We start from the raw sequence: 16,896 nt of genomic DNA on the forward strand, positions 1-16,896 counted from the left end.
ATCTTTTGTAACATAAATGTCTTCACTGTCACTTTTAATCAATTTAATGCATCATTGTAGAATATAATTATTCTTATTATTCTATCTATATCTTACTGACCTCACATTTTTTAATGGTGGTGTACATCAAATTACTGTGCTTAAATTACTTCATTGTAACAGCTTTCAAAATGTTTCTTTTCTGTGTGTTCCATAGAAGAAGGAAAAAAAAAAAATATATAATATATATATATATATATATAATTTTCCGGGTATGTAAAGTATGAGGATGAAACCAGTCCTTTAAGGCAAGCTTTGAATTAGTATATCCTTGTTCTCTGCAGATTCTAAGTGAACACACTAAGATCTACACCAGTCATATTTTGAATTGACAGTCATGTTGTGTCAACATCTGAAATGGTAAAGACTTGATCAGTTACATAAGACTAAAGTAGCAATACTTACTCATGATTGAATCCTGAGTACTTAACCAGATGGCCTCATTTATGCTAACAAGACCGAAAAGAATCCGACACCATATGAATGCAATGCAACCTGATCCTCCTCTGCTGTAGCACCCCTCATATAAGAGCCTCATATAAACCTGCCCGACAGCAAATGAATAAAACACATGTGAAAAAGAGCAAGATTTCAATCACAGCACATCAATGCCAACCTGATGAGTTATCAGAGAACAAGCTTTGGTAAAAAAAAAAAAAAAACACATTTCTGTATTGCTGGAAGAAAGCATGTAGTTTTGGTGGATGCTGGTATGTAACAATCTTCTTCAGCACGACTGACTTGACCTTCAGAAGCCATCTAAAAACAGCTCTGCCTGTCAGCAGCACCAGCTTCAGGCTCTCACGGTACACACCAAGACTGGGTACTTGCTGCCTACTGGTTTGGGACTATCTGAGAGAGACTATTATATATTAACATTATTTACACCACTATTAAGAATCACATAACTTCCTACTGACTCATTTTCAAACTTCATGAAGAGCGTTTTGAGTATTTTTGTTTCCTGACTTAATACATTGGGTTTTTAATCGCATTCTTTATGACGTGTGTACAAACAACATCAGATTAGTCTAGTGAACTAGAACAGAATGACACTAAGTCCTAACCTGGTGTGATATTTACAGCGACAAGCAATTTGTCTGTCAAAAATGAACACAAAACGAATGTGCGAAGCGACACAACCTCAGTTTATAATAAGATATTTGATGTTTAATGTACAGTTTTGTGGAGTGTGATTTTGAACCAAGGATATTTCACAGAAATAGAAATCAAATAAACAAAACATTGTTGCAGTCAAACAAATCAGAATGTTTTGCACCACATCCACTTGTTCCAACAAATATAATTAATTCATAGCTTCATAACAGGGGTATAATTTCCAGCAATTACTGAAAATTAAAAACCTACATTATTTCTAGTATATTTTTGTTAAGAAAACATTAAATGAAAAAATTAAAATTAAATCTGTTAGTTTTTTAAATGTTTTTGAAAGTAGTCTCTTAATGCTCACCAAGGCTGCATTTATTTAATCAAAAATACAGTAAGCATAAATATTTTGAAATATTTAAATAACTGTTTTTTTTTTAATTTTTCAAAATGGTATTTCTTCATGTGATGACAAAGCTGAATTTTCAGCATCATTAATCTAGTCCTCAATGTAACATGATCCTTCAGAAAGCATTCTGATATGCTGATTTGCAGCTCAAAAAACATTTCTTCTTATTATCAATGATATGCTGTTTAATACTTTGGTGGAAAGCGTGATAAAAACTATTTTCAGGATACTGTGATAAATAGAAAGTTCATTTATTTGAAATATAATCTTTTATATTTAATGTGTCCTTCACATATTTAGTCATTTGTTCGTTTAGTTTCATTTTCATGGACTTTTAGTTCACTTTCATTATTTCCTGTTGTCTTTGTTAATGTTTCCTGCTCTAATCAGTCATCATGGCATTTCATTTGAGCATCTTTTAGTTCATTATCATTGAATACTTAAGTTCCTGTGTTTCCTCAGTTCATTGTCGGCTATTGTTTGTTTGTGGACACGCTGTTACACTGTGTTCTTTTCTCAAATACCTTTGGATTGGAACTTGGACTTATCTTTGGACTCCTTAAACTGCGACACCTTGCAGCATAAAAGTAATAATTTCAAGAAAAATATCGAACTTTCGAAAGGTATATGTTGCTAAAATAAATATACATTTTTGTAGTGGAACCAGTGAAAATACATATTTTAAAACAATTTATAAATACAGTTAAATATATATTACACATGACTAATATAGCCCCTTTTTATGTAATCTAGCTCATGGGAACAGAGAATGCAATAATCAGCTTTGAAAAATGAAGTAGATTTGTGTTCATCTGCCAGCATAAATTTTCTTGAAGACTGACTGGAATGTACAATTTCCCTCAGCTTATTAGAGGCGTGTGGAGAGATGTCATATAAGCAGTCCAGCATTGGAAAGCCACAATGAAAATAAACACTGTTGGGAACACTCTCATCAGGGGTGTTGTGCTATTTCTAGAACTAAAAAAATAAAAAAAATAAACTTTGAATGCCGTCCAAGTGAAGAGACAGCTACATGTGTGTCATTATTCCAACACACACCCGTAGTGTTAATGCATATCAAATTCAGGCCAACCATAAAACTCAATCTTCACAAGCTTTAACTGGATGCTCAGTGAATACCATGTGAATGGGAGTGAACCTTAATTTAAAACTTCCATATCTGAACACCCAAACACCACTTCACAAAGGTGAAACACTATTCCACCAGTTGGTGCTCTAAGGGACACCAGGAGAGCTTTAATAATATGTTAATAATATGCTGTGTTTATTAAAAGGCTACTGCAAGTGCCCTTCACCGGATGAGACATTCTCAAAGCACTTTGGCAGATCCTAAACAGTGCATCAATGTTGACATTTAAATGCAACTTCATTTCAGAGGCAAATATGTTTCTAATGACACCACAGTGTCAAATGAAATGTCACAGAACATTAGTATAAGCATAAGGTAATTAAGTGCTGGGTAACCCCATAACTTTCCTCTTTTATACTCGCAGTCCCAACCTCCCTCCATTCCTTTCCTTACACAATTCAATAGGTCATAAGATGTGCTATATTGTAGATGCTACAATGGCTAAAACAAGCTTTGATTATAATCCATATTTTATAGCTACATTTTTTTTTTATTAAAAACCTCTCAACCGGTATTGTTTTAATGCATCTAGTGACTTAAGTTTACAAATTTTTGGATCATTTAAACAGTTGACCTTTTATAACTTCCAAAGCCATTTCTGCCATTTGCCAATGTCACTGGTCACACTTTATACAGGTGTCCTTAAATTGTTGGGTACAATGTACTTTTTCTGTTCATGTATTGCAAAATGTTTGCTGCTATTGGGGTGGAATATAAAAACACTGCTGCAATTAGTTATCACAATTTAAAATTCAACATTAGAATAACTAACAAGTGTCAAATTCAACTCAAAAACGTGTTTGTGCTGCCTTAAAAGTTTAGTCTTTTTTTTTTTTTTTGTGCAGAGTAGCCTAAATCTGAGCAGGTCTCAGAAATGAGTGTGGGTGAATTTTATTGGTGATGAATGTGATTTTTCCATTTGTGTACATTTTTTATGTGTGAACTATGGAAGCTTGTTTCCGCCACTGAATAAAACATTTTAAAAAATAATTGCGACTTTTTATCTCACAATTGCAAGTTTACATCTCGCAATTCTGACTTTATTTCTCAGAATTGCGAGATATAAAGTCAGAATTCTGAGATATAAAGTCAGAATTGCGAGATATAAAGTCGCAATTGCGTCTTATAAAGTCAGAATTCTGACTTTATATCACGCAATTCTGACTTTATAACACATAATTGCGAGTTTATATCTCGCAATTCTGACATCTTTTCTCAGAATTGTGAGATATAAAGTCCAATTCTAAGGGGGGGAAAAAGACGGACTTTTTTTTTTTTTTTACCTTAGAATAGTTTATATCTCACAATTCTGACTTTATAACACGCAATTGCGACTTTATATCATGCAATTCTGACTTTATATCTCCCAATTGCATGATATAAAGTCAGAATTCTGAGATATAAAGTCAGAATTGCGTGATATAAAGTCGCAATTGCGAGAAAAAAAGTCAGAATTCTGACTTTATAACACGCAATTGTGACTTTATTTCACGCAATTCTGACTTTATATCTCGCAATTCTGACTTTAAAACACGCAATTGCGACTTTATTTCACGCAATTCTGACTTTATATCTCGCAATTCTGAGAAATAAAGTCAGAATTGCGAGATGTAAACTCGCAATTGTGAGATAAAAAGTCGCAATTATGTTTTTTGGGGGTTTTTTTGTGGCGGAAACAAGCTTCCATAGTGAACGCATGTTGAAACTCACTGAAAGAAAAAAAAAATCCCACGGGGATAATAAAAGTCAATACAATTTGGATATTTGAGCTATATGAAGAAAAAACCCCGCTAAATTTTAAGTTGTGTCAACTAATTGCTACAATAATTTGTACAGTGTAAGGTTAGGGACAGGTTTGGTGAGTAATTATACATATATGATTACAGAAATTAATAACATTCAGTTATTTTTAAATACCCGAATAAGTACAACATAAAAACATGTATGTATGTACACAAAAAGTGCATTGTATCATACATAGTACATAGACACTTAGAATAAAGTAGGACCCTGTTGCTTAATAACTATGATAAAAGTATTATTTTCCTTAGCAGTTTCTTTTCATCCAAACCACCCAGAGGTATTTATATCCCTCATCTGCTGCTTTCAGTTTGAACTGAATTGCAAGTTCATGCTTTCTGTGTGCCATCTGTTACAGTCTGAGCTGCTCTCAGCCAAAAGAAATCCTCATTTCAGCACCTAGCGCTGAATGAGAGCACATAAACAGGAGCATCTGCCAACATTTCACCCAATTCAGAAGGACCAGTATATTAGCCCAAGAACGTTAAAATGTAAATTGTATATCGTCTGTTATGCATAATAACATTGAAAGTTCCTACACTTCAAAACACTGTCAAATTAAGTATGTAAACAAAACCAACAAGACAATACTTCTCATCAGTCTGGAATACTGACTGATTTCAAAATAGAAGTATAGTTTTAAATAAACAAAATAAAAAAAAAAAGTGGGATCTGCATAAAATCATATATCATCTTACCTTAAGCTTTAAACTTATTCTTAATAATTATGTGAGACCAAACAAGCCCCTCCCACTCTCCGATATCCCATGACACAGCCATCACAGCGCTCTGCAGAGCAGACAGGCAGCATCCACGTCTCACAGACCTGGTGACAGCCAGACGATCGTGTCTGCGCTAAATTTCGGCACTGTTTGTCTTCGCTGTGAAATTATACCACTATTAAAACATCTCGATACAGCCAGCCTAACTTAGGCAATAGCCCTCCATTAGGCTTCATAACAAACAAGCTAGTCTGCTGTTGACGCAAAATAACGTCATGCAAGTTCGGAAATGCCACCAAAAATGCAGCCAAACTTTCAATATATGAATTGTCCTTGTATGAGTTCTTGTATTTTGTGATAACACAATATAGTTTTCATAGACTCACAATCAGGTGAGTCAATGATTCAATGACCCATTCATAAAGTCAGTGGACATGAATGAATTAGCCAGTTTGAACGAATCGGTTGAATGAATAATTCTATGATTCACTTATCACAACTTGCCACCCCCATTTAGATAAATGGTATTTAAATGATAATGATTTTAAATGATAATGATACTGATTTCATTTAATTGGTATAACAACAGCCCTATAGTGTGTAAAAGATGATCAACAATATGTAACTTTACTTTTTAATAATAAATAATTATAAGAGGGGTGCCTTTTTTTTTTACTTGAGTGCCTTCCCTCCTAAAATGCAGTGTCACGTGAATCATTATAATATTGTATAGAGGTCGACCGATAGTGGATTTTACCGATAACGATAGCTAGGTTGGGCCATACTTGCCGATAACCGATTAATCAACCGATAGTTTTTAAAATTGATACTGGATAAAAACAAACATAGCACTCCAAGTAAAACAGTGCTGAACTTTATTATAAACCTAATAAAACTGTATTGAACCATGAAAACATGCTAAATGAAATAAATATATAATATGAATAAATATTGAAGTCAATAAAAGACATTCATTCAAACTGAAACAAAAAGTAATACTCTAAATAACAAATAAAACCAGTTACATTCAAAATGTAACTGTTTAACTGTTCTTTTTCAAGCCAACTTAATGAATAAAAAAGTAAAAAAATTTGATCAGTATAATATTTGAGCAATACAATTGCACCTTGATCATTCATGTTAGTTTGATAGTGCATTAACTATGGATAACAAATACATTTTTGTCAGTGTTTTAACCGCTTGAGGTACTACTAAAAACCTTAATTTAAAAATGTATTAGTACATGTTAATTAACAAATAATGAACAATCCTTATACAGACGTTATTAACCTTAGTTAATGTTAGGCTACATATGGAATTTTATTGTAAGTGTTATAATTTCATATAAACCCAAACAGTCATGCTTAAATATCTACAAGAGCACTGAAATGACATACATATTAAATGTATAGTCTCACACTTTTGCTTGTATTTTATAAACACTTGATGATTATCTAATCAAAATAACAAAATATGTATTAAAGTGATGATGAAAAAATAACTGAAATCGAATGCTTTTCTGATTTGTTTATATGTTTCTTTCGGCTGTATGAACATATCAGTTTGATATCTTACGCCTCTAGCTTTAAATATGCAACTTCTCTGCATATTCAATGCATAAAAGTGACCAGCTGGATATAAACTAATGCAAATAGAGGTAACAATTGGGACATTAAACATTCGGGTCGGACTTACGTTTATTTTTGTCAGTGTTTTAACCGCTTGAGGTAGGCTACTACTAATGTTAGCGTCCTCTCAGCCTTGAAGGCAAACAAACATACTGTTGTGCTGTTCTTTCTCTACTAATGCAGCATTTAGTCAACAAATGAATCACTTTATAATAATATGACAAAATGTACTGTATACATAGGCTACCTTTTAGCTCTCGGTGCTTTAAACGCGCGTCTGATGTCAGAGCTCTCCACGCAGCGTGTGCTCTCAGTGCAGTGCAGCACGCAGAATCACGTGTCGAAATAAACAACTATGGCGTCATTTTTTAGTCAAATGTCATGAGCGTGTAAGACATGCTCACGAGCACATTATGTTATTTCACGCGCGCAAAAATGAACCTTCAGCTGGCATGATAAAAGTACTCGCGCACAAATTCAACAACCGAGAGGTGTACAGGTAGCTGCGAGCGAGCGCCTGGCATACTCTCATGCTTGTACAGTGGAATCCTGCTCGCGCGCAGCGGGCTTCTGCTCGCGGAGTGCTGTTTTGCTCGCGCAGTGGATTTCTGCTCGCTCAGCTGATTTCTGCTCGCTCGAGTCTACATGACTTTTGACAATTTGGGGGCGGAAACCAAGGAGGGCACTGACCCTCTTATGATTGGTCACTTTCATCATGGAAAATCTTGGGAAATCCTAACCCCGCCCACCTTCAGACGCAGCGCGAGTCACTCAGCTCGCTCTGCTACTCCGGCTATCTCTGTATATTTTAGACAACGAAATATGTGATAAAACACCTTACTAACTATTTTCGTTTTCATTTAAAGAAATCTTAAACATGATAGCCACACAAATGTGGTTCATGCAACGCGTATTGATTATATTCACTGCACATAACGTTTGCCTATTAAAAACAAAACTAAATATAAAACACAAACCTGCCTCTTTTCGTTTTAAATATAATATAAAAACATTAAACATTTTAATATGGTCCAGGCAATATGTGCATTTGTACTAAACAACAGATTTTGCAGTAAACAACATTACAGTTTTTAAATTTTTAAATACAATTATTACAATTTAAAATGACAAAACTCAACCCAGTCTCTTTTTGTTAAATTTCAGTTTTTATCAATATTAGCCATGATAAAAGTATAAGTAAAAGGTATAAGAAGCTATACAAATAAAGCAAACAATTCAGTCAAACACACAAAGTCAGCGCTCTAGTAAAACCATACAACGGTAATGTTAAATAGCTTATAAAGTTATGAAACTTCCCCTCAGCCAAAACGATTGGCCACAATGGCCAGGGAATAAATTATAGATTCACGAGACCAAAAATCGCCCGTTAGATATACACAAGACGAATTATATCTCATGTTTAACCACTACAGAGACCCCAGCGAAAGCGGCGAACGTCAGAAAGACTATAACCGAGGAAAGGCTGTTCCAGGCGGCGTACATGAGCGCCGAGCGCCCGGTCATCGTTGTATGGTTAGACAAGAGCGCTGACTTTGTATGTTTGACTGAATTGTTTGCTTTATTTGTAGCTTATAGCTTCTTATACCTTTTACTTATACTTTTATCATGGCTAATATTGATCAAACTGAAATTTAACAAAAAGAGACTGGGTTGAGTTTTGTCATTTTAAATTGTAATAATTGTATTTAAAAATTTAAAAACTGTAATGTTGTTTACTGCAAAATCTGTTGTTTAGTACAAATGCACATATTGCCTGGACCATATTAAAATGTTTAATGTTTTTATATTATATTTAAAACGAAAAGAGGCAGGTTTGTGTTTTATATTTTGTTTTGTTTTTAATAGGCAAACGTTATGTGCAGTGAATATAATCAACGCGTTGCATGAACCACATTTGTGTGGCTATCATGTTTAAGATTTCTTTAAATGAAAACGAAAATAGTTAGTAAGGTGTTTTATCACATATTTCGTTGTCTAAAATATACAGAGATAGCCGGAGTAGCAGAGCGAGCTGAGTGACTCGCGCTGCGTCTGAAGGTGGGCGGGGTTAGGATTTCCCAAGATTTTCCATGATGAAAGTGACCAATCATAAGAGGGTCAGTGCCCTCCTTGGTTTCCGCCCCCAAATTGTCAAAAGTCATGTAGACTCGAGCGAGCAGAAATCAGCTGAGCGAGCAGAAATCCACTGCGCGAGCAAAACAGCACTCCGCGAGCAGAAATCCACTGCGCGCGAGCAGGATTCCACTGTACAAGCATGAGAGTATGCCAGGCGCTCGCTCGCAGCTACCTGTACACCTCTCGGTTGTTGAATTTGTGCGCGAGTACTTTTATCATGCCAGCTGAAGGTTCATTTTTGCGCGCGTGAAATAACATAATGTGCTCGTGAGCATGTCTTACACGCTCATGACATTTGACTAAAAAATGACGCCATAAACAACACGAGGCATCAGCGATAGTTTTTATTACACCTCTAGAGGCCGCTCTTGTACTGCATGATGCCAGCAGAGCCTTCTCAGCTCTCCCTTACTGTGTAATGAATGACAGCGCGCGTTTCTCAGCTGCTCCAGCAGCGGACGCAACCAGGAAAAACTATCGGTATGTATTTTTGCCGATAACGATAGTTCCACCAATCAACTATCGGTGCCGATTAATCGGCAAAACCGATGAATCGGTCGACCTCTAATATTGTACACGAGAAATACATTATAATCACTATTATCAATATTGAAAACAGTTGTGCTGCTAAATATTTACATGCTGTTGATCATTTAATGCATCACCCATATTTTATATTATTTAAAAAAACATATATATCTAATTATTCCGCACTCTCAGTCTCAACAGCCCAGAACAGGTCAAATACAGTATCGCATGTGTTAACATTCAGAGCAAAGTCTCTGGGACTGAACTGGAATTCTCACTGGCTGATCAGTAAATAGCAACCAGGCTGTCTGTCTCCTGTGGGCTGGCGAATAACATTCATCCTCTTAAGTTACACGAATCCTCCTCAGACCTACTAATGTGATACTCACAGCAGATCTACGTCTTGATTCAAATACAGAATAACCGAGCACGTCTTGCCTCCTTTACAGCAGGCCGCCACACCTGTGTGTTGCTTTTATAGAAAAGCCCCCCTGTTGAGCCACCCGACAGCCTGAACAAAAGTAAGTATTAGGTCCCACCTGTCACTCTACAGTCACTGACTAGGCCCTGCGCTACTGGTCTTTGTAGGGAAGACAAACAGACCTGCCACACACCTCTTGATTTAGATATTCTTAGAAACTAGTACAGTGAGGCCAAATAGCTGTCAAATTCTGCAAATAAAAGGCCTAGAAAAACGTCAGAAGATTCCAATGTGCATTAGGATATTGTCAAGGGTGTTTACGTCACTGTGACATGACTAATTCGGTGGGCCAGCTAGGATAGTGTACCAAACAGACATTCTTCCTGACAGCAGGCTATGTTGGCAGAGGTGACAAAATGGCAGTGCATCATCTCTCTGTGGCGTGTATTGCCACCGTTTGACCGCTCAAATCACTGTCTGACATTTTTTACACAAGAGGATCTATTTTTTCAAGACCCTCAAATGCCAGCAACATACTGGGCCAGTGAATCTGTCCTCACTAGACATCTGAGAATAGGAAGGTGCATATGTTCACACAAATCACACAGATAACCGATAAATTCATGGTCAAACGCAGGTCAAATGTTCTCTGGGCTGTCGTTATCCTTTCAGCGAGTAGAATGTTTCTACTAGGTCTACTAATTTCACTTTTGCAGAGATATAATTGTTACAGTAATATGATGACATCTCGCCCTTCTGTGATATTTGACCTTCCTTTCTCACACCACTCCCAAAATAAAGCCCTTAAAACACCCTTTTGAACTCATTCATGCTGAATTCCTTGTACAATTTCACAAAACTAGATGTTTAAGAAAAGCATTAGTCACCAGGCTTCATGTTACACGCAAGAATAACAGCAGAACGAGGATAAATCGATTTGAGTGTAATGAACTGAATGCACACACTACAATCAATACTGTACATCTACACTGTAAATATGGATTTACATGGTGGTCTTATGAGGTTCCCCAATAAAGCAGCATTGCAGAAAGAATATAAAATCATTAATGAAAAGCAGTTCACAATATCAAATCGCACCAAAAGACAAACTTCACACCAAGACACCAATCACTTCTTTATAGCACCAAGCAGACATGCCCTATGCAAGTTTCCAAATCAAGTAGAATCATATAATATAATATAGAAGAAGCATATTCATTATCATTATATGATGAATAATAGCTATAACCAACATAACAAACCATTTTGGATCAGCACAAGATCAAGTACCAAGATAACAATGAATGAACAAAGGAGCTACAAAATCATCAATTCATATTGTAGTAAATATATGAATATTATGATGGATCATATTTTAAATCTTATAACAAGAGAGTGAATTGGGTTTGGAATGTCTAAACTGACATGGAATTAAACTGAATTCATATTGGAGTGAAATGCTTAAAGCTCTCATTCAGACAATACTGTACTTGTGAAAACATCAATAAAATCTATTAGACTCATTGATACAGATTCAGATTTGAGTAAACCGTGCTGAACTAATAAATTGCTGTCTTTTTGGCCAGGATTTTGGGGTCTTACCCTAGAAACGGTGAGGGGCATGTTGAAGTCCTTGCCTCCTTGCAAACGGAAGCCCCAAGGCGAAGGTCCAGCGAGTGACACGTTGTAAGAAGTCATTGTTCAAAAAAGCCTGTGTATTGTTTAAGCAACAAAATTTCTCCAAACGGATGGGGAAAATGGATTTGGGAGGGGGCGGGGCACGTGCCAAACAGCCTCTGAAAGAAGAAGAAGAAAAAAGTGTAAAAGGAAGGTAACACTCACACCTCTCCAAAAAAACGTCAAAAAACTGCAGGCCAAAAGGGTCAAAGTAACAGCGTAAAACAATTAATTCAGGCCCACCCGAATACACTGCAAACTAACTGAAGCAACAGAGAACAGCTATGAGCCAGAGGAAGAGGATTCTTGCCTACTCGGATGAGCTGGACAGACACCCTAAGAATAGCTGCCCCTCTGCCGACACCGATAGCACTATGGCATTGGGGGGAGGGGGGAGGAAAGGGTACTTATATGGCATGTAAGGGGACACCCAGAATGCCAGGCCTCCAATGATTCACAGGGCTAATATAGTCCCCTCTTAGGCTAAAAGATTTTTCTAGACTCCTTTCTTCTAGGGTGCCTCATCTGGATCATGCACAGGGACCTGGGATAGTGATTATATGAAAACTGAATTCATAATCATGTGTTTTTGGTAAAGAGTCCAAGTGCAACCTGGCTGATTCTGAAAAAGGGTTAGCAAAAGGTTAGAGTTAATTGGCTTCCCCTATGGACACAAACAAGCTTATATCATGCATTCACAATGCATTCTTGGATTGAATTGTCACCTGTTTAAATTAAGTGTCTATTAATTTTATCACAACTGTTTAGAATTCTTTAAAGAAATGAATATTCTTTATTAATCTAAAATTGATTCAATTTCTTTCAAAGTGAAAGTATAAACATTTATAATGTTAATGTAAAATGTTTCTATTTCAAATACATGCTGTTGTTTTGAACTTTAATATCAAAGAATATTGGAAAAAATAATGCATCACAGTTTTAATAAAAATATTAAGCAGCGCTTAACATTGATTCAACATTGATAATAATAAGAAATGTTTTTTTGAGTACCAAATCAGCATATTAGAATGATTTCTAAAGGATCATGTGACAGTGAAGACTGGAGTGGCTGCTGAAAATTCAGCTTTGCCATTACAGGAATAAATTACATTTTAAATATATATATATATATATATACTGTATATTAAAACAGAAAATTATTATTTGGAATTGTAAAACTATTTCACAATATATTACTGATACAGTAATATATTTACTGGTTTTATATTCATATAAATGCAGCCTTGGTAAGCATAAGAGACTCCTTTCAAAGACATTAAAAAATCTTACCGAACCCAGAGTTTTAACTTCATTAATATCTTGACATTATTAATTATTAATATAGGAGGTAATATTCTCTTATTATTTATTTCTTTATTGCAAACACAAACCTTGAATGGCATCTGAGATAATGTTATCCCAAACTTCCAGAGGCATCTGGAGGTTTTTTTAATGAGCAGCTTTAGACAAAGAACAAGTGGCAGTGAGAAACGCCTGATATGCTCTTATTGCCCTCAGAGAACCGAGATAAGAGGAACTCTCGTGCACCGGCACTCTCTCCTGCCATCACAAGGTCCACACTGAGACATCAGAGAGAAGATAACCACTGAGGACCTGCCTGTTCGCCCTGCCTAATTTGGGAGACCTCTAGTTAGCAGCTAAGTTTAGCCCTCTTTGTCAATGGAAGAATTTGAAGTAATACTGTACATGAATGTTCAACAATCAGGCCTTCATAGGCAGAGAACAAGCATGCAAACCCTGGACAGTGTGTGACAATTGATTACTTTGATACAGTGCTTGTCATTATGATGTCTTGACAAAGACAATACTATGACTTTTCTGATTCAGTTTGCTTTTCTGATTCAATCTTACTCGATCTATGGTTTTCCCATAATAGGCCAAAATTACATAAAATGTGTGACTGTAGAAAGTCTTCACTCCTCAGACACAAAACTTTCAAAGAGCTTTAGCCTGTCTGTCTATCTGTCTGTGTATCTTTCTTTCTTATCTGTCTGTCAGTCTACCAATCTATAAATGTAGATATACACACAGATAAATTATGTAAGTATCACATATAATTTTTTTGCTCATAAGAAATTTTAATATAGCCCAGTTTATCAGTTGGGTTCCATTTGTACTGTACATGATCTGCACAACCAGCATAAATCCAAACAAAAATGCAACTGGATATTGTACTAATTGATTTATGATTAATGCCAGCATAAACAGTATTTATGTAATGTCCCTCATGTCTATTTAAGTGTCTGTATCAATTGCTTGAAAATAGTTTCTATTCTAAATACTTAATGTTTGCTAAGGTTTCCCAGGAAAATATTGCCCTTTAAATAAAAGAAAAAAAGAAAAGAAAAAAACGTTTACACCTGAAGATATGCCACACTACACAAAATAGTAGGCTAACCTATAGTACTAACGTCAATAAACAAATATTTAGGATATCATTGGATTTTTGACCAGATAGATACCATTAGCCAATGCCAGATTCAACAAATTCAAAACAATATCAACACGCCACTGGCTAGAATAGTATATATTTAGACTCACGTTATATTTATAGTAATACATCGGTAGGTTTGGGAAAACTCATGAAGCCCTAACTGAGAGCAGAGGCATGAAGCCTACAGAAGAAATGCTGTCACGCGACTGCAGCCACTAAGCGCCTCGAGTAGTACAGTGTGAAGCCTCCATTTCCATTCAACAAATAATTAAAAACAAACAACTTTTTTCCAAGTTTTGGTTCAACCTACATTGCATTCTAAAAGTTGCTTGTATTGTCAGCCGCGAGCCTTGCAGTTTTGAGTCGCTCCGCATCCCCCAGAGGAGAGCTCTGTCACTCATGCCTGATCCCTGGAACCCCCGGTGTTGTACGTAAGCACAGCGGACGCAAAATGACCAATCATACTATGCTGAAGGCTTAGCTCATGAATATTAATTAAGGAATGTGGCGTTCCCCCAGTAGGTCAACCTGATTCGCTGAAATGCAGACCCGGAGCTAATCACCTGTCGAATTAACGAATCATCATATGGTGAGCATTTTGGCACGTGAATATTAATTAGCTTCGGTGACTGACGTTTTAGTGGGGTTACCAAGCAACGCCAGCATGATCTAATAAATATTAATGAGCTATGTCTTTTTAATAGTAGGGTTCGTAATTTATCCCACGGGACGGGGAGGCGGAGGGCGAGGGATTTTCATTAGAGAAGAATTATTAAAGAGACAGTGGTCCCGCTATTGCCCTTGTCAACTGTTTTGGAAATGTCAACCTAACATCTAACACTTAAAAAGACTCGAAACGCCTCAGGCATTCTGTAGGGCCTTATATTTAATTTACTAAACTAAACGTAATTATCAACCACTGGGTTCTGCGTATAAAACTACTGCATTTGGAATATTTAACTATGTGTTTCTGCTGTTTTAGTTTAACCTAGAAAAAAAGCACATTAAACCAGCAAGCTATTGCTGTAGGCCTATTATACAGCTAGTATAAGCTGGTCTCCCAGGCAAATTGGTTCTCTGCTGGTAGTTGGTTATAGCCAAGCCTAAAGGGCCTGACTAGGCTGGAGACCATAACATTCTTAGTTTAAATTTCACTGACTTCGTCTTTTTTTCATGATTTAGATAGCTTCTGTTGTTGATTATTTTGCAGTAATACATATTTTTTTCTCAAGCTGAGAATTGGAATATAACAGCGATTATTTATAATACCCGCAGATGTACACTTGGCATGGTTTAGAGGTTTGAGGATAACAACGGACCCCAGAGGACACGTCAGTCACAGTGTCTGAATGAATGACTGCTGTTAGTGACACACTTGAGGGGGTTTTCCATTTCCATGCCACATCAGGTTATGATGCAGATCCTGCCTCCCTAGAGCACAATACATCTAACTGCCAGACTTGGTGTAAGACTCGAAACATGTAGGCTAGTTATACAAGGCCTACAGTATAAAGTAATAATAATAATAATATTAATAATATAAAACACAAAACTTTTCCAACCCATTTACATAAAGGACTATTGGGCAGAGCTGTGCAAACATTGCTTGCCATATTTAATGTCACGTGTGTTTTTTAAGAGCCACTGCTGAATTGGCAAATGGCACGTTGCCCACACGAGGGCATTGTCTGAAAGAGCAGATGGTTCATTGTTTGAAAATGACAACCTGGTTCAGTTGCAATGAACGACTCTGTAACAGCATTTTAACCACAGACAACATGCTCTATGAATGATCCAGGGTACATTTGAGACTGAAATGTCCAATCAACACATTTTACACTCATACCACAGCAGATTTTATGCCCAATATTTCCAAGCCTATACTGAACTGAATTCTAGAGTTTATACAACCTTTCAAAATGTCCAAAAGCCATTTTGAAGGATGCAACAAGTGTATTGCATTTACCCACAATCCTTTGCACACATTCCAAAAGGTGTGCTCATGCAGTTCAGCATGCAGCCAGAGGGGGGCAGATGTGTTTATCCTTTGGGTCTATTCAACCAGTATACAATAAACTCACTATAGGCCTATAGTAAAAATCTGCATCCCTCCCTATTTATTTAGCTCCTGTTAGAGTAAAAGCCATTCTTATAAGCAACTTTTACAACTATCCCTTAAATGCAAATTTAAAAAACTAAAAGTTATGGTTGTGAAAATTGATGACCAAATCATTACTGACAGGCAGCATGTGTTGATAAGGACAGCACTGTCTAAAGGCTAGAGAAACATCTCTATTAATAGAACAGCTATTTTATAAGTTCAGTGATGATGTCACTCGACACTGTAAATATCCCTTTCAAAGGAAACATTACAATAATACTTGCAAATTTGATTATGAAAGAACTTGCTCCTCTGCATATTTTATTGAAAAAGGAAACAATGTGTAGAACTGCAGTTTTATTTAAAAAATAAATAAATAGGAGCAACTACATATAATATAGAGTTACAAATATACAACAATGTTCTCCTTGGTGTCGGATACATACATATATATATATATATACGGTGTCTTTCATTTAAATGGATACACATTACACATTAACAAATATAAACTCGGATACAATCTGACTTAACAATATAAACAGTCCACAGACTGTAGTCATCTGGACAAAAAAATGAATTCTTTACATGAACAAATAAACCACTCAACAAACACTAGATCTAACAAAGAGTGCCACAATGTTTATTTGCTAAACGTGTCTTCCAGAACTATCTAGAAGAGCAGCCACCATCACATTTGAGGTATAGTCAGTCTTTCCGACC

General features: G+C 36.1%; 1 protein-coding gene across 7 annotated transcripts in view; it reads right to left on the reverse strand.

Moving 5' to 3' along the window:
* ldb3a (LIM domain binding 3a) overlaps positions 1-14,503 on the reverse strand; it is a 46,954-nt gene extending 32,451 nt beyond the window's left edge. For 3 of the 7 annotated variants that reach the window (XM_081350444.1, XM_081350445.1, XM_081350439.1), the window contains exons 1-2: positions 11,861-11,991; positions 11,543-11,736 (exon numbers count right to left, since the gene is read on the reverse strand). In XM_081350444.1, coding sequence (XP_081206570.1) covers positions 11,543-11,638 — 96 coding nt within the window. In that variant the 5' untranslated portion in view covers positions 11,639-11,736; positions 11,861-11,991. Of the gene's footprint in view, positions 1-11,542; positions 11,737-11,860; positions 12,044-13,008; positions 13,128-14,382 lie in introns of those variants that run through there. The other 4 variants (XM_081350441.1, XM_081350443.1, XM_081350440.1 and 1 more) reach the window with 4 other exon arrangements.
* Between the last annotated feature and the right edge of the window lie 2,393 nt (positions 14,504-16,896).

The sequence above is a fragment of the Scardinius erythrophthalmus genome, assembly GCF_964197995.2.
Source record: "Scardinius erythrophthalmus genome assembly, chromosome: 21".
In the NCBI taxonomy this organism is placed as follows: Eukaryota; Metazoa; Chordata; class Actinopteri; order Cypriniformes; family Leuciscidae; genus Scardinius; species Scardinius erythrophthalmus.